Raw genomic sequence first — 22743 nt, 5'->3', positions numbered from 1 at the left:
TGCATTGGTCTTGGAAATACCAATGTTATTAACCTCTCCCTGTGTTTCCAGAGTGTCACCAATGTTATTAACCTCTCCCTGTGTTTCCAGAGTGTCACCAATGTTATTAACCTCTCCCTGTGTTTCCAGAGTGTCACCAATGTTATTAACCTCTCCCTGTGTTTCCAGAGTGTCACCAATGTTATTAACCTCTCCCTGTGTTTCCAGAGTGTCACTGGGTTTGGCAGACAGATGATTGAGCAGACCAAACAGCTGGTAGAATCCAAGTACACCATCTCCAACGGTTACCAAGCCGATGCCAAGGTGAGAGAGGAGAGCGAGGGCAGTCGTTCCACCATCCTAACCTCTCCTTTCTTTTGGGACCTTCATACCTTTCTTTTTCTTGATCTCCTTTTAGTTCTTCTACTTACAACTCTCCTTGATTGTGTGTTAGGTCATCTACGGGGACACGGACTCTGTCATGGTCAAACTGGGCGTGGACACTGTGAGCAGGGCCATGGAGGTTGGGAGGGAGGCGGCAGAGTGGGTTTCCTCCCACTTCACCCCTCCCATCAAACTGGAGTTTGAGAAGGTACCAGTTCACCATTTAAAACGCTGTTGCTAATAGCCCTGGGTCATGTTCAGTTGGTAGGAAATGTTTTAAAACGGAGTGAACCTCTATTGTCTGAAAACCCTAACTCCTGGTGGTAAAAAACTGTGAAACAGGAAGGTACTACCACAGAGATCCTATTAAACTACTAAATTCTAATATGTAATTATATGGATGCTACCTGGAGTTGACCAATTAGAAAAACTGATTGTAATTGTTTTATTTTGCAACGACAGTGTTCCCAAATGAACACCACCCAGGTCTAGTGCTAGACCAAGCTACCTTGTACTACTTTGTCTTTTGTTTAGTCTGCAATAAAGCTATGTGATTCCTCTCTTGGGTGGTCAAATAACTAACATCCATACTCTCTCCTCTCCCCATGGGACATGACTCAAGGCTACTATGAGCTCCTTCCATGGTCAAATAAAAACAAGTTAAACTCCCTTTATCTCCCTCCTCTATTTCCTATCTCCCCCTCCTCTCCCTCTCCCTCCCTCTTCTCTCCCTCTCTCCCTCTCCTCTCCCTCTCTCCTCACTTCAGGTGTACTACCCCTACCTGTTGATCAACAAAAAGCGCTACGCAGGCCTCTACTTCTCCTCCAGCGCTGACACTCACGACAAGATGGACTGCAAGGGTATCGAGACGGTCCGCCGAGACAACTGCACCCTGGTGGCCAATCTGATCAACACCTGCCTGCAGACCATTCTGATAGACAGGTAGGTACCACCTAGAACATTCTGATAGACAGGTACAGTGGGAAGAACAAGTATTTGATACACTGCCGATTTTGCAGGTTTTCCAACTTACAAACCATGTAGAGGTCTGTAATTTTTATCATAGGTACACTTCAACTGTGAGAGACGGAATCTAAAACAAAAATCCAGAAAATCACATTGTATGATTTTTAAGTAATTAATTTGCATTTTATTGCATGACATAAGTATTTGATACATCAGAAAAGCAGAACTTAATATTTGGTACAGAAACCTTTGTTTGCAATTACAGAGATCATACGTTTCCTGTAGGTCTTGACCAAGTATGCACACACTGCAGCAGGGATTTTGGCCCACTCCTCCATACAGACCTTCTCCAGATCCTTCAGGTTTTGGGGCTGTCGCTGGGCAATACGGACTTTCAGCTCCCTCCAAAAATGTTCTATTGGTTTCAGGTCTGGAGACTGGCTAGGCCACTCCAGGACCTTGAGATGCTTCTTACGGAGCCACTCCTTAGTTGACCTGGCTGTGTGTTTCGGGTCGTTGTCATGCTGGAAGACCCAGCCACGACCCATCTTCAATGCTCTTACTGAGGGAAGGAGGTTGTTGGCCAAGATCTCGCGATACATGGCCCCATCCATCCTCCCCTCAATACGGTGCAGTCGTCCTGTCCCCTTTGCAGAAAAGCATCCCCAAAGAATGATGTTTCCACCTCCATGCTTCACGGTTGGGATGGTGTTCTTGGGGTTGTACTCATCCTTCTTCTTCCTCCAAACACGGCAAGTGGAGTAAAAAAGCTCTATTTTTGTCTCATCAGACCACATGACCTTCTCCCATTCCTCCTCTGGATCATCCAGATGGTGATTGGCAAACTTCAGACGGGCCTGGACATGCGCTGGCTTGAGCAGGGGGCCCTTGCGTGTGCTGCAGGATTTTAATCCATGACGGCGTAGTGTGTTACTAATGGTTTTCTTTGAGACTGTGGTCCCAGCTCTCTTCAGGTCATTGACCAGGTCCTGCCGTGTAGTTCTGGGCTGATCCCTCACCTTCCTCATGATCATTGATGCCCCACAAGGTGAGATCTTGCATGGAGTCCCAGACCGAGGGTGATTGACCGTCATCTTGAACTTCTTCCATTTTCTAATAATTGCGGCAACAGTTGTTGCCTTCTCACCAAGCTGCTTGCCTATTGTCCTGTAGCCCATCCCAGCCTTGTGCAGGTCTACAATTTTATCCCTGATGTCCTTACACAGCTCTCTGGTCTTGGCCATTGTGGAGAGGTTGGAGTCTGTTTGATTGAGTGTGTGGACAGGTGTCTTTTATACAGGTAACGAGTTCAAACAGGTGCAGTTAATACAGGTAATGAGTGGAGAACAGGAGGGCTTCTTAAAGAAAAACTAACAGGTCTGTGAGAGCCAGAATTCTTACTGGTTGGTAGGTGATCAAATACTTATGTCATGCAATAAAATGCAAATTAATTACTTAAAAATCATACAATGTGATTTTCTGGATTTTTGTTTTAGATTCCGTCTCTCACAGTTGAAGTGTACCTATGATAAAAATGACAGACCTCTACATGCTTTGTAAGTAGGAAAACCTGCAAAATCGGCAGTGTATCAAATACTTGTTCTCCCCACTGTAGGTACCACCTAGAACATTCTGATAGACAGGTAGGTACCACCTAGAACATTCTGATAGACAGGTAGGTACCACCTAGAACATTCTGATAGACAGGTAGGTACCACCTAGAACATTCTGATAGACAGGTAGGTACCACCTAGAACATTCTGATAGACAGGTAGGTACCACCTACTGCAGAACATAGAACATTCTCATAAACCAGGTTTCCATCCAACCATTTCATGCGGATGAATTACCTGACGCACAAAAAAGTCACTACTGACTGGGCTGAGGGAAACAGGAAATGCCGCTACAATTTGATAAATGCCGACAGACAATTTGTTCGTTCGACACGGTGGGATCTTTTTGTGTCTAAAATTAATTATGCAATACATTGTGGTGGAAACACATTTATGTGCTAATATTGGTATAATAACCATCATATCAAAGTAAACTTGAAGTCACGCGATGACATGTTGTGTGGTACTCCCACTACGACTCTGGAAAGCATGCAGTTTATTAGGCTACAGATGAAATAAGTTATGCTCCTTTTCACTAAATATCAAGGGTCTTATTCTGGTGACATGATGATCGACGCTTAGCTGCCGTTTGACAAATAATACAAATATTGCTGTTATCCATAATCTCATCATGTAGGTTTATACCAGCACTGTATCTGCCAGCTGCTGGCTAGAGCGCACCTGCCAATACCTGAGTGGAGTAGGCACATTTTTCTATAAAACACAACCGTTTTTGTGACAAAACCATCAGTAGAGTTGAAAATGCGATGGAAACCCATTTAACTTGTATTTTTCATTCTTTACATGGGAATTAAACAGCAAAAGTTATTTTTATGTGCACTATTTCATCACGCACAGACTTATATTAATGTGTGCCGATTTTAGAATATTCTCATGAAAATCTGTCGCAAATTGGATGGAAACATAGCTATAGACCGGTACCTACCTCCTATTGCAGAACATAGAACATTCTCATAGACCGGTACCGTCTACCTACTGCAGACCTTTGTTGTCCTGGGTCCTGTTCAGTAGGTCTGTAACAGTGTTGTTGTCCTGTTCAGTAGGTCTGTAACAGTGTTGTTGTCCTGGGTCCTGTTCAGTAGGTATGTAACAGTGTTGTTGTCCTGGGTCCTGTTCAGTAGGTCTGTAACAGTGTTGTTGTCCTGTTCAGTAGGTATGTAACAGTGTTGTTGTCCTGGGTCCTGTTCAGTAGGTCTGTAACAGTGTTGTTGTCCTGGGTCCTGTTCAGTAGGTCTGTAACAGTGTTGTTGTCCTGGGTCCTGTTCAGTAGGTCTGTAACGTCTCTCTACCCTCCCTCCCTCCTCGTCTCTCTACCCAGGGATCCCCAGGGTGCGGTGGCCCACGCCAAAGAGGTGATCTCTGACCTGCTGTGTAACCGCATCGACATCAGCCAGCTGGTTATCACCAAGGAGCTGACACGTACAGCCCAGGAGTACGCTGGGAAACAGGCGCATGTAGAGCTGGCCGAGAGGTAAGGATGGAGAGAGGCGGAGAGAGAGAGGAGGAACGTTGGAGGCTGGTGCAGGGAGAAATGGGGTGGACAGTATCATTGTAATGGCTGGAATGGAACGGTTTCTGAAAGCCCATCCAAATAAGTTGTTCCTTTTATAAAGGATCGTTCTATCATTGTTACAGTGAGGGAAAAAAGTTTTTGATCCCCTGCTGATTTTGTACGTTTGCCCACTGACAAAGAAATGATCAGTGTATCATTTTAATTGTACGTTTATTTGAACAGTGAGAGACTGAATAACAACAAAAAAATCTCTCCAAGGATGTCAGGGACAAGATTGTAGACCTACACAAGGCTGGAATGGGCTACAAGACCATCGCCAAGCAGCTTGGTGAGAAGGTGACAACAGTTGGTGCGATTATTTGCAAATGGAAGAAACACAAAAGAACTGTCAATCTCCCTCGGCCTAGGGCTCCATGCAAGATCTCACCTCATGGAGTTGCAATGATCATGAGAACGGTGAGGAATCAGCCCAGAACTACACGGGAGGATCTTGTCAATGATCTCAAGGCACCTGGGACCATAGACACCAAGAAAACAATTGGTAACACACTACGCCGTGAAGGACTGAAATCCTGCAGTGCCCGCAAGGTCCCCCTGCTCAAGAAAGCATATATACAGGCCTGTCTGAAGTTTGCCAATGAACATCTGAACGATTCAGAGGAGAACTGGGTGAAAGTGTTGTGGTCAGATGAGACCAAAATTGAGCTCTTTGGCATCAACTCAACTCGCCGTGTTTGGAGGACGAGGAATGCTGCCTATGACCCCAAGAACACCATCCCCACCATCAAACCTGGAGGTGGAAACATTATGCTTTGGGGCTGTTTTTCTGCTAAGGGGACAGGACAACTTCACCGCATCAAAGGGACGATGGACGGGGCCATGTACCGTCAAATCTTGGGTGAGAACCTCCTTCCCTCAGCCAGGGCATTGAAAATGGGTCGTGGATGGGTATTCCAGCATGACAATGACCCAAAACACACGGCCAAGGCAACAAAGGAGTGGCTCAAGAAGAAGCACATTAAGGTCCTGGAGTGGCCTAGCCAGTCTCTAGACCTTAATCCCATAGAAAATCTGTGGAGGGAGCTGAAGGTTCGAGTTGCCAAAAGTCAGCCTCAAAACCTTAATAACTTGGAGAAGATCTGCAAAGAGGCGTGGAACAAATCCCTCCTGAGATGTGTGCAAACCTGGTGGCCAACTACAAGAAACGTCTGACCTCTGTGATTGCCAACAACGGTTTTGCCATCAAGTACTAAGTCATGATTTGCAGAGGGGTCAAATACATATTTCCATCATTAAAATGCAAATCAATTTATAATTTTTTTTACATGTGTTTTTATGGATTTTTTTGTTGTTATTCTGTCTCTCACTGTTCAAATAAACCTACCATTAAATGTATAGACTGATCATGTCTTTGTCAGTGGGCAAACGTACAAAATCAGCAGGGGATCAAATACTTTTTTCCCTCACTGTACCAGTTGATAACATCTGACCCCTCACCTCTGCAGGATGAAGAAGAGAGACGCGGGTAGCGCCCCGCAACTGGGAGACAGAGTTCCCTATGTCATTATCAAAGCTGCCAAAGGAGTAGCAGCATACATGAAGTCTGAGGTTAGAACTTTGTGTGTGTGTGTGGAGGCTATTGTAAATATTCATGTGATTGTTGGTGTGCCTTGTAAAGGTATACATTAATTAACATTCACACAAATAATGAATATTGTGTGTGTAGGACCCAATCTATGTGTTGGAGAACAACATTCCCATTGACACTCAGTACTACCTGGAACAACAGCTCTCCAAGCCACTGCTCCGGATCTTTGAGCCAATCCTGGGAGAGAGCAAAGCAGTGAGTGTCTTACTGAGTGAGTCAGTATGCCACACACACACACAGTCTCTTCCTTTCTCTCGTCACTCTCACTCACACACCCACACATATGCACAAATACACACACACCCACACACACATTCACACTACAAACACACCGTGACTGCTGCTATTATTAGACAAATTGCACAAATAAACTTGATGTGTTTGTGTGTTTCAGAGGGGGATCACACGCGCTGTAAGACAGTGTTGACCTCCAGGGTGGGGGGGCTCATGGCCTTCGCCACCAAGAGGAGCACCTGTATTGGCTGCAGAGCAGTGCTGAAGAACGATGGTGAGAGAGTGTAATAATGTACTGTATGTGTGTGATTTATAATCTCTGCTGTCCTCCCCACAGCGGCTGTGTGTGATTTATAATCTCTGCTGTCCTCCCCCCACAGCGGCTGTGTGTGATTTATAATCTCTGCTGTCCTCCCCACAGAGGCTGTGTGTGATTTATAATCTCTGCTGTCCTCCCCACAGAGGCTGTGTGTGATTTATAATCTCTGCTGTCCTCCCCACAGCGGCTGTGTGTGATTTATAATCTCTGCTGTCCTCCCCACAGCGGCTGTGTGTGATTTATAATCTCTGCTGTCCTCCCCCACAGCGGCTGTGTGTGATTTATAATCTCTGCTGTCCTCCCCACAGCGGCTGTGTGTGATTTATAATCTCTGCTGTCCTCCCCACAGCGGCTGTGTGTGATTTATAATCTCTGCTGTCCTCCCCACAGAGGCTGTCCTCCCCACAGCGGCTGTGTGTGATTTATAATCTCTGCTGTCCTCCCCACAGCGGCTGTGTGTGATTTATAATCTCTGCTGTCCTCCCCACAGCGGCTGTGTGTGATTTCTGTAAGAAGAAGGAGTCGGAGCTGTACCAGAAAGAGGTACAATATATCAACCCTGTTCTGTTAATCTGGGTCCTGTTCATTAGGCACTAATATATCAAACCTGTTCTGTTAATCTGGGTCCTGTTCATTAGGCACTAATATATCAACCCTGTTCTGTTAATCTGGGTCCTGTTCATTAGGCACTAATATATCAACCCTGTTCTGTTAATCTGGGTCCTGTTCATTAGGCACTAATATATCAACCCTGTTCTGTTAATCTGGGTCCTGTTCATTAGGCACTAATATATCAACCCTGTTCTGTTAATCTGGGTCCTGTTCATTAGGCACTAATATATCAAACCTGTACTGTTAATCTGTGTCCTGTTCATTAAACACTAATACAGTTGAAGTCGGAAGTTTACATATACTTAGGTTGGAGTCATTAAAACTCGTTTTTCAACCACTCCACACATTTCTTGTCAACAAACTATAGTTTTGGCAAGTCGGTTAGGACCATTTTTCCAACAATTGTTTACAGACAGATTATTTCACTTATAATTCACTGTATCACAATTCCAGTGGGTCAGAAGTTTACATACACTAAGTTGACTGTGCCTTTAAACAGCTTGGAAAATTCCAGAAAATGATGTCATGGCTTTAGAAGCTTCTGATAGGCTAATTGACATAATTTGAGTCAATTGGAGGTGTACCTGTGGATGTATTTCAAGGCCTACCTTCAAACTCAGTGCCTCTTTGCTTGACATCATGGGAAAATCAAAAGAAATCAGCCAAGACCTCAGAAAAATAATTGTAGACCTCCACAAGTCTGGTTCATCCTTGGGAGCAATTTCCAAATGCCTGAAAGTACCACGTTCATCTGTACAAACAATAGTACGCAAGTATAAACACCATGGGACCACGCAGCCGTCATACCGCTCAGGAAGGAGATGCGTTGTGTCTCCTAGAGATGAACGTACTTTGGTGCGAAAAGTGCATATAAATCCCAGAACAACAGCAAAGAACCTTGTGTTTGCAACTGCACATGGGGACAAAGATTGTACTTTTTGGAGAAATGTCCTCTGGTCTAATGAAACAAAAATATAACTATTTGGCAATAATGACCATCGTTATGTTTGGAGGAAAAAGGGGGTAGCTTGCAAGCCGAAGAACACCATCCCAACCGTGAAGTACGGGGGTGGAAGCATCATGCTGTGGGGGTGCTTTGGTGCAGGATGGACTGGTGCACTTCACAAAATACAGTGGCTTGCGAAAGTATTCATCCCCCTTGGCATTTTTCCTATTTTGTTGCCTTACAACCTGGAATTAACATGGATTTTTGGGGGATTTGTATAATTTGATTTACACAACATGCCTACCACTTTGAAGATGCAAAATATGTTTTATTGTGAAACAAACAAGAAATAAGACAAAAAAAGACAACTTGAGCGTGCATAACTATTCACCCCCCCCAGAGTCAATACTTTGTAGAGCCACCTTTTGCAGCAATTACAGCTGCATGTCTCTTGGGGTATGTCTCTATAAGCTTGGCACAGCTAGCCACTGGGATTTTTGCCCATTCTTCAAGGCAAAACAGCTCCAGCTCCTTCAAGTTGGATGGGTTCCGCTGGTGTACAGAAATCTTTGTCATACCACAGATTCACCATTGAATTGAGGTCTGGGCTTTGACTAGGCCATTCCAAGACATTTAAATGTTTCCCCTTAAACCACTCAAGTGTTGCTTTAGCAGTATGCTTAGGGTCATTGTCCTGCTGGAAGGTGAACCTCTGTCCCAGTCTCAAATCTCTGGAAGACTGAAACAGGATTCCCTCAAGAATTCCCCTGTATTTAGCGCCATCCATCATTCCTTCAATTCTGACCAGTTTCCCAGTCCCTGCCGATTGAAAAACATCAACACAGCATGATGCTGCCACCACCATGCTTCACTGTGGGGATGGTGTTCTCGGGGTGATGAGAGGTGTTGGGTTTGCGCCAGACATGGCGTTTTCCTTGATGGCCAAAAAGCTCAATTTTTGTCTCATCTGACCAGAGTACCTTCTTCCATATGTTTGGGGAGTCTCCCACATGCTTTTGGCGAACACCAAACATATTTGCTTATTTTTTTCTTTAAGCAATGGCTTTTTCTGGCCACTCTTCCGTAAAGTCCAGCTCTGTGGAGTGTACGGCTTAAAGTGGTCCTATGGACAGATACTCCAATCTCCGCTGTGGAGCTTTGCAGCTCCTTCAGGGTTATCTTTGGTCTCTTTGTTGCCTCTCTGATTAATGCCCTCCTTGCCTGGTCCGTGAGTTTTGGTGGGCGGCCCTCTCTTGGCAGGGTTGTTGTGGTGCCATATTCTTTCCATTTTGTAATAATGGATTTAATGGTGCTCTGTGGGATGTTCATAGTTTTGGATATTTTTTTATAACCCAACCCTGATCTGTACTTCTCAACTTTGTCCCTGACCTGTTTGGAGAGCTCCTAGGTTTTCATGGTGCCGCTTGCTTGGTGGTGCCGCTTGCTTGGTGGTGCTGCTTGCTTGGTGGTGCCGCTTGCTTGGTGGTGCCCCTTGCTTAGTGGTGCCCCTTGCTTAGTGGTGTTGCAGACTCTAGGGCCTTTCAGAACAGGTGTGCGTATATATACTGAGATCATGTGACACTTAGATTGCACACAGGTGGACTTTATTTAACTAATTATGTGACTTCTGAAGGTAATTGGTTGCACCAGATCTTATTTAGGGGCTTCATAGCAAAGGGGGTGAATACATATGCCCGCACCACTTTTCCATTATTATTTTTTTTCAATTCAGTTCACCAATTTGGACTATTTTGTGTATGTCCATTACATGAAATCCAAATAAAAATCGATTTAAATTATAGGTTGTAATGCAACAAAATAGGAAAAACGCCAAGGGGGGATGAATACTTTTGCAAGGTACTGTAGATGGTATCATGAGGAAGGAAAATGATGTGGATATATTGAAGCAACATGTCAAGACATCAGTCAGGAAGTTAATGTTTGGTCGCAAATGGGTCTTCCAAATGGACAATGACCCCAAGCATACTTCCAAAGTTGTAGCAAAATTGCTTAAGGACAACAAAGTCAAGGTATTGGAGTGGCCATCCCAAAGCCCTGACCTCAATCCTATAGAACATTTGTGGGCAGAACTGAAAAGGCGTGTGCGAGCAAAGAGTTAGCACACAATTTAAAGGCAATGCTACCAAATACTAATTGAGTGTATGTAAACTTCTGACCCACTGGGAATGTGATGAAATAAATAAAAGCTGAAATAAATCATTCTCTCTACTATTATTCTGACATTTCACATTCTTAAAATAAAGTGGGGATCCTAACTGACCTAAGACAGGGAGTTTTTACTAGGATTAAATGTCAGGAATTGTGAAACTGAGTTTAAATGTATTTGGCGGAGGAGTATTTCTGTCTGTAATAAAGCCCTTTTTGTGGGGAAAACTCATTCTGATTGCCTGGGCCTGGCTCCCCAGTCGGTGGCCCTATGCCCTCCCAGGCCCACACATGGCTGTGCCCCTGCCTAGTCATGTGAAATCCATTGATTAGTGCCTAATGAATTTATTTCAATTGACTGATTTCCTTATATGAACTGTATCTCAGCAAAATATTTTAAATTGTTGCATGTTGCGTTTATTTTTGTTCAGTATACTTACTAATGGTGAATCTCTGATTAGTACTTACTAATGGTGAATCTCTGAATAATTACTAGTGGTGAATCTCTTTTGAATTCTAGATCTTCCACTTAAGTACGCTGGAGGAGCGCTTCTCTCGCCTGTGGACACAGTGTCAACGCTGTCAGGGCTCTCTCCATGAGGATGTGCTCTGTACCAGGTACACACACACACACACACACACAAATGCATACAACTGGTATACAGATGTGTGTGTTTGAAAGTTACTTTGCCGGTACATCGTTAGTGTGACTCTCTAGCAGGGTGATGTCAAGCTCCAAGTTTGTTTACAATCTAACGATAACTTGGGTAAATAAATATGTAGGTGACATTTCTGAAATAGGAGATACTGTATATTAACTTCTGAAATTGGAGATACTATATATTAACTTCTGAAAGGGAATCTTTAATGCACCTAAATGTGCAACGTCTGTACAAGCAGCACAGACTCATGTACTGTTGGATAATTACCACACAGACCCACTCTGAAATACACATCAACATATCTGTTACACACAGACCCACTCTGAAATACACATCAACATATCTGTTACACACAGACCCACTCTGAAATACACATCAACATATCTGTTACACACAGACCCACTCTGAAATACACATCAACATATCTGTTACACACAGACCCACTCTGAAATACACATCAACATATCTGTTACACACAGACCCACTCTGAAATACACATCAACATATCTGTTACACACAGACCCACTCTGAAATATACATCAACATATCTGTTACACACAGACCCACTCTGAAATGCACATCAACATATCTGTTACACACAGACCCACTCAGAAAAAGAAAAAGAAAAGCAGACATTGAATATCCCTTTGAGCATGGTGAAGTTATTAATTACACTTTGGAGGTGTATCAATACACCCAGTCACTCCAAAGATACAGGTGTCCTTCCTAACACAGTTGCCAGCATATTGGCTAACTTTAAAACAGTTACCGAGTTTAATGGCTGTGATAGGAGAAAACTGAGGATGGATCAACATTGTAGTTACTCCACAATACTAACCTAAATGGTCCTCTGTAGCTCAGTTGATAGAGCATGGCGTTTGCAACGCCAGGGTTGTGGGTTCGATTCCCACAGGGGGTATGAAAAAATAATAATAATGTAAGTCGCTCTGGATAAGAGCGTCTGCTAAATGACGTAAAATGTAAATGTGAAATGGATAAAAGCGTCTGCTAAATGGCATATTATTATATTATAAATGACAGCGAAAAGAAGCCTGTACAGAGTAAAAATATTCCAAAACATGCATCCTGTTTGCAGTAAGACACTAAAATAAAACTGCAAAAAATGTGGCAAAGAAATAAAATGTATGTCCTGAATACAGTGTTATGTTTGGAGCAAATACAACACATCACTGAGTACCACTCTACACATTTTCAAGCATGGGAGTGACTGCATCATGTTATTGGTATATTTGCTTGTCAAAAAAGAGACAAAATAGAGATAAGCACAGGCAAAATCCTAAAGCAAAACCTGGTTGTCTGCTTTCAAACAGACACTGGGAGACAAATTCACATTTCAGCAGGACAATAACCTAAAACACAAGGCCAAATATACACTGGAGTTGCTTACCAAGACGACGTTGAATGTTCCTGAGTGGCTTAGTTACAATGTTGACTTAAATCGGCTTGAATATCTATGGCAAGACTTGAAAATGGCTCTCTAGCAATGATCAACAACCAACTTGACAGAGCTTGAAGAATAAATAAAAAGATAATGTGCAAATATTGTACAATCCAGGTGTGCAAAGCTCTTGGAGACTAACCCAGAAAGACTCACTGCTGTAATCGCTGCCAAAGGTGATTCTAACATGTATTGACTGAGGTTAATATAACCACTCTTATATATCAAATTGTATTGGTCACATACACATACAGTGGGGGGGGAAAAGTATTTAGTCAGCCACCAATTGTGCAAGTTCTCCCACTTAAAAAGATGAGAGAGGCCTGTAATTTTCATCATAGGTACACGTCAACTATGACAGACAAATTGAGAGAGAAAAAATCCAGAAAATCACATTGTAGGATTTTTAATGAATTTATTTGCAAATTATGGTGGAAAATAAGTATTTGGTCACCTACAAACAAGCAAGATTTCTGGCTCTCACAGACCTGTAACTTCTTCTTTAAGAGGCTCCTCTGTCCTCCACTCGTTACCTGTATTAATGGCACCTGTTTGAACTTGTTATCAGTATAAAAGACACCTGTCCACAACCTCAAACAGTCACACTCCAAACTCCACTATGGCCAAGACCAAAGAGCTGTCAAAGGACACCAGAAACAAAATTGTAGACCTGCACCAGGCTGGGAAGACTGAATCTGCAATAGGTAAGCAGCTTAGTTTGAAGAAATCAACTGTGGGAGCAATTATTAGGAAATGGAAGACATACAAGACCACTGATAATCTCCCTCGATCTGGGGCTCACGCAAGATCTCACCCCGTGGGGTCAAAATGATCACAAGAACCACACGGGGGGACCTAGTGAATGACCTGCAGAGAGCTGGGACCAAAGTAACAAAGCCTACCATCAGTAACACACTACGCCGCCAGGGACTCAAATCCTGCAGTGAAAGACGTGTCCCCCTGCTTAAGCCAGTACATGTCCAGGCCCGTCTGAAGTTTGCTAGAGTGCATTTGGATGATCCAGAAGAGGATTGGGAGAATGTCATATGGTCAGATGAAACCAAAATAGAACTTTTTTGGTAAAAACTCAACTCGTCGTGTTTGGAGGACAAAGAATGCTGAGTTGCATCCAAAGAACACCATACCTACTGTGAAGCATGGGGGTGGAAACATCATGCTTTGGGGCTGTTTTTATGCAAAGGGACCAGGACGACTGATCCGTGTAAAGGAAAGAATGAATGGGGCCATGTATCGTGAGATTGAGTGAAAACCTCCTTCCATCAGCAAGGGCATTGAAGATGAAATGTGGCTGGGTCTTTCAGCATGACAATGATCCCAAACACACCGCCCGGGCAACGAAGGAGTGGCTTCGTAAGAAGCATTTCAAGGTCCTGGAGTGGCCTAGCCAGTCTCCAGATCTCAACCCCATAGAAAATCTTTGGAGGGAGTTGAAAGTACGTGTTGCCCAGCGACAACCCCAAAACATCACTGCTCTAGAGGAGATCTGCATGGAGGAATGGGCCAAAATACCAGCAACAGTGTGTGAAAACCTTGTGAAGACTTACAGAAAACGTTTGACCTGTGTCATTGCCAACAAAGGGTATATAACAAAGTATTGAGAAACTTTTGTTATTGACCAAATACTTATTTTCCACCATAATTTGCAAATAAAATCATTAAAAATCCTACAATGTGATTTTCAGGATTTTTTTTCTTCTCATTTTGTCTGTCATAGTTGACGTGTACCTATGATGAAAATTACAGGCCTCTCTCATCTTTTTAAGTGGGAGAACTTGCACAATTGGTGGCTGACTAAATACTTTTTTCCCCCACTGTATTTAGCAGATGTAGCGACACGCTTGTGTTCCTAGCTCCAACAGTGCAGTAGTATCTAACAAAATCACAACAATACACACAAATCTAAAAGGAAAATAATGGAATTAAGAAATGTATAAATACATAAATATTAGGAGCAGCAGCCTTCAACCCCCAGTAACCAAACTGTCAGAGCAGCAGTCCCTTAAAAAGCATTGGCTGACGCACACCCAAACATTTTTGTAGGTCCTGACGGAGGTTAAACTGTATGAAAAGAAAGTTGCACACTCTATAGGTTGTATAAAAAAAATTACATAACATCAAAGATCCACCACCATATTTTACAGGAGGTATGGGTTTCTTTTCTGTTCATGCATTCTCATTTCCACTTCAAACCCATTGAAAACCTGTGGTTTGAATTGAAGAGGGCAGTCCATAAGAACAGACGAAGGATATCAATGATCTGGAAGGATTCTGTATGAAGGAATGGTCTAAGATCCCTCCCAATGTGTTTCCAACTCATAAAACCTTTAAGAAAAAGGCTCAGTACCTTAATCCTCACAAGGTGAGGTATTGAAACGGAGGAAAAAAAGTATTACTTAAACAAATTCTCTTTCTCTGTTCAGTTGTATTCGTATAAAAAATATAATTTCCAATTTTTATGGAGCATACAATATAGCTCAGTATTTGTATTTATTTTATAAATTTTTCCTCATCTTTATCAAGATTGTCAATAATTTAGGACCCCACTGTATATATTTTATTATTATTATTATTAAGTAAATGTTGCTGTCCCTCCCTCTGTCCAGCCGGGACTGTCCCATATTCTACATGAGGAAGAAGGTACAGAAAGACCTGGATGATCAGGAGAAGCTGGTGTCTCGCTTTGGATGGTGACAGGCAGACGCAACAGAGACTCCATATTCACCGGCTCCCCTCTCTCTCCCTCTGTCCCCTCTCTCGCTCCCCACTCCCTCTCTCCCTCCTTCTCCTGGAAAGGATTTGTACTGTATTGTCTTCTTGTAAGAATGATAAATGTTACACTATTTTCTTGAAATATGAATCTAAATAAATGTTTTTGTAGAAATGTGTCTTGTCATTGTTGTCTGTCTTCAGTCTAGAAGACCTCAGTTGCATTGAACCAAAAGTATGGTGGTGGATTTTGTAATATGTTGAGTACTAAAAGTTGTGTAGTGGGCATTTGACGATAACCAATGAAAGCAGCAGGTTATTTTTTACTGTGCACTTCTAATAGGTTACAGTTCAGGGTTCCAATGGCATGTGTTAATAGACTAGGGCCTGTATTTATGAACCATCTCAGTAGGAGTTCTGATCTAGGATAGGGTTGGCAAAGGGAGGGTATTTTTTATTTATTTTACCTTTTATTTAACTAGGCAAGTCAGTTAAGAACAAATTCTTATTTTCAATGACGGCCTACCCCGGCCAAACCCGGACGACGCTGGGCCAATTATGCACCGCCCTATGGGACTCCCAATCACAGCTGGATTGTGATACAGCTTGGAATCGAACCAGGGTCTGTAGTGACGCCTCTAGCATTGAGATGCAGTGCCTTTGACCGCTGCACCACTCGGGAGCCCAAGTGCATTCTGAAAGTATTCAGACCCCTAGACCTCTTCCACATTTTGTTACGTTACAGCCTTATTCTAAAATGGATTAGATAGTTTTTTCCCCCCTCAGCAATCTACACACATTACCCCATAATGACAAAGCAAAAACAGGTTTTTAATTTTGGGGGGAAATTTATACAGAATAAGAAACGGAAATATCACATTTACATAAGTATTCAGACCCTTTACTCAGTACTCTGGCAGCGATTACAGCCTTGAGTCTTCTTGGGTAAGAAGCTACAAGCTTTGCACACCTGTATTTGGGGAGTTTCTCCCATTCTTCTGTGCAGATCCTCTTAAGCTCTGTCAGGTTGGATGGGGAGCGTCGAGTTGTAGAAACCTCAAGTATCATCAATGGAAACAGGATGCACCTGAGTTCTCATAGCAAAGGGTCTGAATACTTATGTAAATAAGGTATTTCTGTTATTTGTAATACATTTGCAAAAAAATCTAAAAACCTGTTTTCACTGTCATTATGGGGTATTACAGTGAGGGGGAAAAAAAAGTATTTGATCCCCTGCTGATTTTTGTACGTTTGCCCACTGACAAAGACATGATCAGTCTATAATTTTAATGGTAGGTTTATTTGAACAGTGAGAGACAGAATAACAAAAAAAACGCATGTAAAAGATTTTATAAATTGATTTGCATTTTAATGAGGGAAATAAGTATTTGACCCCTCTGCAAAACATGATTTAGTACTTGGTGGCAAAACCCTTGTTGGCAATCACAGAGGTCAGACGTTTCTTGTAGTTGTCCACCAGGTTTGCACACATCTCAGGATGGATTTTGTTCCACTCCTCTTTGCAGATCTTCTCCAAGTCATTAAGGTTACGAGGCTGACGTTTGGCAACTCGAACCTTCAACTCTCTCCACAGATTTTCTATGGGATTAAGGTCTGGAGACTGGCTAGGCCACTCCAGGACCTTAATGTGCTTCTTCTTGAGCCACTCCTTTGTTGCCTTGGTCGTGTGTTTTGGGTCGTTGTCATGTAGTATCACTGTCCTTGCTAGTGTCACTGCCCTTGCTAGTGTCACTGCCCTTGCTAGTGTCACTGCCCTTTATAGTATCGGCCTTAAGGCCTTCGTCAGAGCTTTTGAGTGTTTTTAATTTGCCCCCTCATGTAGACATTGCTCCACCCACATCTGTTCAATGCATCGAATGGGGTTGGAGTCGAGGGAAAATAAACATGTTACCATATAACAATGTGCTTTTCATAAGTATTCTAATAAAGTGTGTACATAAAACGTATTAAACACGTCTGTAAAACCACAATGAGGACATCGACATATCAAGTAAGTTTTTTTCATAAATCATTGGGTACAGTGCAAGAAAAAACGTCAAGAGTAATCTGAAGTGGTGGCATTAATTCATGTTCACATTTACAACATAACATGCATGGGCATTTCATCATTAAGACCTTTTGTAATGTCTGGAGGGTGAAAATCCAAAAACATTATATTTTGTATTAGTTAGATCACCTCTTGTTAGAGCTGATTTGGACATATTTGTATCAAAGACAGAACATACAGAGCTCCATGTACGTGTGTGTGTAAATATATGAAATATGAGTGTATATGATGAAATATTAGGTACGTACCTTTAGGGTTTATTTACCTGATTTGAGATATATTCCTTTGTTATTAGTGTAACTTAGTTCTTGGCTCCCCCTCTTGCCCATTCATTGTACTGTGGTAAGTGTGTTAGTGATAGGATAAAGGCAGGAAGTTGGGCCTTCGGTGGGAGGGGAGTCCTAGCAAGACACGGGAGCTGTATAGTCTTTTGACCATACAGGCCATATGTATTTTTCATATCAAGTAATCTATGCTTTAAGTTGATTGGAGAATCATGTCTTGTTAGATATGAGAAGAATAAACCTTGTTTGTTGCACCATATCCCTGGATCTCATTTAATGTTTTTGCCGTTTGGGAACTTCGAAAGTGGACTGTATGTGTCCGAAACAACTCCGCTTCAGGCTTGGGCAGTGGCTGTGGTCAATTGGTAAGGAAGCCACTACACCTCTCTTGTCTGATATCTTGACTTTCTCTATGCCACAAAATCTAAAGGTAGAAATGCCATGTTTTTGGTCATTAAAATGTAGTGCAACTGGATAATTCCTGTCGTTTCTCCTGATTGATGTTCACTAATTCTCTATTTGGGAGTGTCGTGGAAATTCTACACAGGGACACACTAAGTCAATGTTAAATGAATCATTCTTTATAATCAGCGCGCTGGAGAGGTTCCAACCAACTCAATGCACCAGGTACACATGGCGATCAGGAGCTCTCCCGGGGCAGTCCCCATTCGTTCTCTTATATACTGCAGACAAGTCATATTTGCATGATTTAGCTTATTCATCATTCATAATTAATTCATCAACGTTTTCTTCATTAATGTGACCAACCAATACTGGGTCATGCATGTGACAGACCAATAACTCACGAGGCTTCTTCTCCAAGCTAAGACCTTGAAACGGAGGTCTTTCGTTCTCAAAACAAGGGTCTGGGCGTACTCCCAATACTGATAGTGAGGATTCATTCAATCATTCACTTGCATGAACACGGAAATTGGTTATTAGAAAAGCACAAACATAACATTTTCCATCACAGGAGAATGAGAGGTTTTACCTACATGTATTTAATTTTTTTAACCTTTATTTAACTAGGCAAGTCAGTTAAGAACAAATTCTTATTTACAATGACTGCCTACCCCCCCGGCCAAACCCTCCCCTAACCCGGACGACACTGGGCTAATTGTGCGCCGCCCTATGGGACTCCCAATCACGGCCGGTTGTGACACAGCCTGGGAACAAACCAGGGTCTGTAGTGATGCCTCTAGCACTACAATACAGTGCCTTAGACCACTAAGCCACTCGGGAGGCAAATAACGCAACCCATATGGACATTTAATCATGTAGATAACATTGGTGGAGGTGCACGTAATAATGTTGTTTTCCTGTATGTGTGTGGCAAAAATATTCACACTTCATCATATTGTTGCACTGTGCGCAGCCTCTGCATTTATAGCTACCATTCGCAAGAGGGTGTAAAAGAGCCTGGCTCATTTTCTTTTGTGTTTGGCATGGGCCTACTTGTTGCATAAATTGCTACCTCTTTTATATACAAAAGTGGTGGGTTCTTAAATTCAGCTGGCAAAGATGTGTCCCATGATAAAACATGCCAGTGTTTCTTGACAGCATCTCCCACTTTGCGCGAGTTGAAAGTATATGTGGTGGTGAACATTACAGTGTTCTTTAGCTGTAGTGACGAAGGCCTTCAGGCCGATACATAAAGCTGAAGCAAGAGCAGTGTGCGGGTTTCTTCTTTGTTCTCATCTTATTCAACTGTTACCATGGCACCTGCAGCAAAGATAGCGCAGATGTGCGACTGCCTTTTGAGTTGTGTTACAGACTAAATTTAAAATGGATTAAATTTCGATTATTTATTTTTTTGTCACTGGCCTACACATGATACCCCATAATATCAAAAAGGAATAATGTTTTTCAAACTATTTACAAGTTAATTAACACTGGAACCGCTAAAGCAGTCATTGTGACTGCTCATGAATTGTATTTATTTATTTATTACTCAGCCATTTTTTTTAGTCATGCTCCCTCTGTGCTTGACTTTTCCAAAAATAAAGTCTATATAACACACTGTCTGTGTTAGAATGTTAATATCACTAACAGAACTGGAGTTATAACCAGTTTTAGGAGGGCATGTCATTTTTCTGAATGGTTTTCCCCTCACCACGCACCAAACAACACTGTCATAAATGCATGGAAAGAAAATGTTTTTTTTTTGTCACAATTTTGGACAAATCTGTCAAGAATGAGAAAGGATTAAGCAGGTTTTAAATCAACTTGTGAATTTTATTGAATGTATATGTTCTACCCTTGATGTAATAAAATGTAAATAATTGGCAGATTATTCACAATTATTTATTAACAGCTGGATGTGTGTGTTCCCCGATGTGCTCTGGGTCTCTTTACACTGGGGACAGGTCAAACGGACAGGAAGCCACTGCAGGGAGAGCGAGAGAGAGGGTTCAACCACAACACACAGGAAACGATGTGGAAGAGAACGATTCCTCTCTGCGCTGCTGATGGCTCAAACAGGACTAGTATAGGCTCAGTGCACTACCTTTTTATTCTGATTCATCAGGGGGGTGCTGCAGCACACTCAGAGCCCCTACATCCCACAGCTATGGGCCTTACCCTTGTGTGACACTGCATTGTGCAACCTTGGAGGAGTCCTCTAGATATTGAACAAAAGAGAACACTCATGACTAAAATACATGATATTCTCCTACAGTTCAGAAGCTGACTTGAGGAATCCTGGCATAAATACAGTATGACTACAATAATGTACCAGTAGGTACTTTTTCCTCACAGCTATGTATAGAAAGTGGAAGAGTTATAAAGATTTTACCTTTGTTCTGAGACTACATGTTGATGTTGATGTCACCTCCTACTCTGGAGTTAAACTCTGAGGAAATTACAATGCTTCCACCCTGCGCTGTGATAGTAGACTGGGGATTGTAGGTTGGTCTCTGCAGGGGGAGAGAGACAGAGGGAGATAGAGGTAACCCTGTGTCCTCACCATGGTACTAAAACACAAAGCAAAACTCTGACCTCAAACATTTCAGCGAAATCGGTCTCACCGTTGTTGACAGGGCGTTTCTCCACCGTTGAGACTGTTTCTCTCTGCTATCCTCCCTTCAGTGTTCTCTCTGCTATCCTCCCTTCAGTGTTCTCTCTGCTATCCTCCCTTCAGTGTTCTCTCTGCTATCCTCCCTTCAGTGTTCTCTCTGCTATCCTCCCTTCAGTGTTCTCTCTGCTATCCTCCCTTCAGTGTTCTCTCTGCTATCCTCCCTTCAGTGTTCTCTCTGCTATCCTCCCTTCAGTGTTCTCTCTGCTATCCTCCTTTCAGTGTTCCCTCTGCTATCCTCCCTTCAGTATTCTCTCTGCTATCCTCCCTTCAGTGTTCTCTCTGCTATCCTCCCTTCAGTGTTCTCTCTGCTATCCTCCCTTCAGTGTTCTCTCTGCTATCCTCCCTTCAGTGTTCTCTCTGCTATCCTCCCTTCAGTGTTCTCTCTGCTATCCTCCCTTCAGTGTTCTCTCTGCTATCCTCCCTTCAGTGTTCCCTCTGCTATCCTCCCTTCAGTATTCTCTCTGCTATCCTCCCTTCAGTGTTCCCTCTGCTATCCTCCCTTCAGTATTCTCTCTGCTATCCTCCCTTCAGTGTTCCCTCTGCTATCCTCCCTTCAGTATTCTCTCTGCTATCCTCCCTTCAGTGTTCCCTCTGCTATCCTCCCTTCAGTATTCTCTCTGCTATCCTCCCTTCAGTGTTCTCTCTGCTATCCTCCCTTCAGTATTCTCTCTGCTATCCTCCCTTCAGTGTTCCCTCTGCTATCCTCCCTTCAGTATTCTCTCTGCTATCCTCCCTTCAGTATTCTCTCTGCTATCCTCCCTTCAGTATTCTCTCTGCTATCCTCCCTTCAGTGTTCCCTCTGCTATCCTCCCTTCAGTATTCTCTCTGCTATCCTCCCTTCAGTATTCTCTCTGCTATCCTCCCTTCAGTATTCTCTCTGCTATCCTCCCTTCAGTATTCTCTCTGCTATCCTCCCTTCAGTATTCTCTCTGCTATCCTCCCTTCAGTGTTCTCTCTGCTATCCCCCCTTCAGTGTTCTCTCTGCTATCCTCCCTTCAGTGTTCTCTCTGCTATCCCCCCTTCAGTGTTCTCTCTGCTATTCTCCCTTCAGTGTTCCCTCTGCTATCCTCCCTTCAGTGTTCTCTCTGCTATCCTCCCTACAGTGTTCCCTCTGCTATCCTCCCTTCAGTGTTCTCTCTGCTATCCTCCCTTCAGTGTTCCCTCTGCCATCCTCCCTTCAGTATTCTCTCTGCTATCCTCCCTTCAGTGTTCCCTCTGCTATCCTCCCTTCAGTGTTCCCTCTGCTATCCTCCCTTCAGTATTCTCTCTGCTATCCTCCCTTCAGTGTTCCCTCTGCTATCCTCCCTTCAGTATTCTCTCTGCTATCCTCCCTTCAGTGTTCTCTCTGCTATCCTCCCTTCAGTGTTCCCTCTGCTATCCTCCCTTCAGTGTTCCCTCTGCTATCCTCCCTTCAGTATTATCTCTGCTATCCTCCCTTCAGTGTTCTCTCTGCTATCCTCCCTTCAGTGTTCCCTCTGATATCCTCCCTTCAGTGTTCCCTCTGCTATCCTCCCTTCAGTATTCTCTCTGCTATCCTCCCTTCAGTGTTCTCTCTGCTATCCTCCCTTCAGTATTCTCTCTGCTATCCTCCCTTCAGTGTTCTCTCTGCTATCCTCCCTTCAGTGTTCCCTCTGCTATCCTCCCTTCAGTGTTCCCTCTGCTATCCTCCCTTCAGTGTTCTCTCTGCTATCCTCCCTTCAGTGTTCCCTCTGCTACCCTCCTTTTGAGAGTTGGCACTATGGTAGCATTCTCCTGGCATCTGCCAAACCCAGATTAGTCCGTCCGACTGCCAGATGGTGAAGCGTGATTCATCACTCCAGAGAACGCGTTTCCACTGCTCCAAAGTCCAATGGCGGCCAGCTTTACACCACTCCAGCCGACGTTTGGCATTACAGATGGTGATCTTCAGCTTGTGTGCAGCTGTCCTTTCATGGAAATCAATTTCATGAAGCTCCCGACGAACAGTTATTGTGCTGTCGCTGCTCCCAGAGGAAGTTCTGGTCCAGAAGGTTGTGTGTTTATACCTCTATCTGGCAATCCACCAAATTCACTTCAATATTCACCA

At 43.1% G+C, this 22743-nt stretch overlaps 1 protein-coding gene across 1 annotated transcript in view; it reads left to right on the top strand.

The window, feature by feature from the left end:
- The window catches only part of LOC121551881 (DNA polymerase delta catalytic subunit), a 33624-nt gene extending 18222 nt beyond the window's left edge, over window positions 1-15402 (top strand). The window contains exons 18-27 of the mRNA XM_045205059.1: window positions 208-303; window positions 434-571; window positions 1131-1306; window positions 4283-4435; window positions 5983-6085; window positions 6204-6336; window positions 6520-6633; window positions 7169-7221; window positions 10923-11020; window positions 15148-15402. Of these exons, the coding sequence (XP_045060994.1) occupies window positions 208-303; window positions 434-571; window positions 1131-1306; window positions 4283-4435; window positions 5983-6085; window positions 6204-6336; window positions 6520-6633; window positions 7169-7221; window positions 10923-11020; window positions 15148-15235 (1152 nt within the window). The 3' untranslated portion in view covers window positions 15236-15402. The remainder of the gene's footprint in view (window positions 1-207; window positions 304-433; window positions 572-1130; window positions 1307-4282; window positions 4436-5982; window positions 6086-6203; window positions 6337-6519; window positions 6634-7168; window positions 7222-10922; window positions 11021-15147) is intronic.
- The last annotated feature ends 7341 nt before the right edge of the window (window positions 15403-22743 follow it).

The sequence above is a fragment of the Coregonus clupeaformis genome, chromosome 19 (genome assembly GCF_020615455.1).
Source record: "Coregonus clupeaformis isolate EN_2021a chromosome 19, ASM2061545v1, whole genome shotgun sequence".
NCBI lineage: Eukaryota > Metazoa > Chordata > Actinopteri > Salmoniformes > Salmonidae > Coregonus > Coregonus clupeaformis.
The sequence above is the reverse complement of the archived record's forward strand: the minus strand, read 5'-3'. Positions and strand labels throughout refer to the sequence as shown.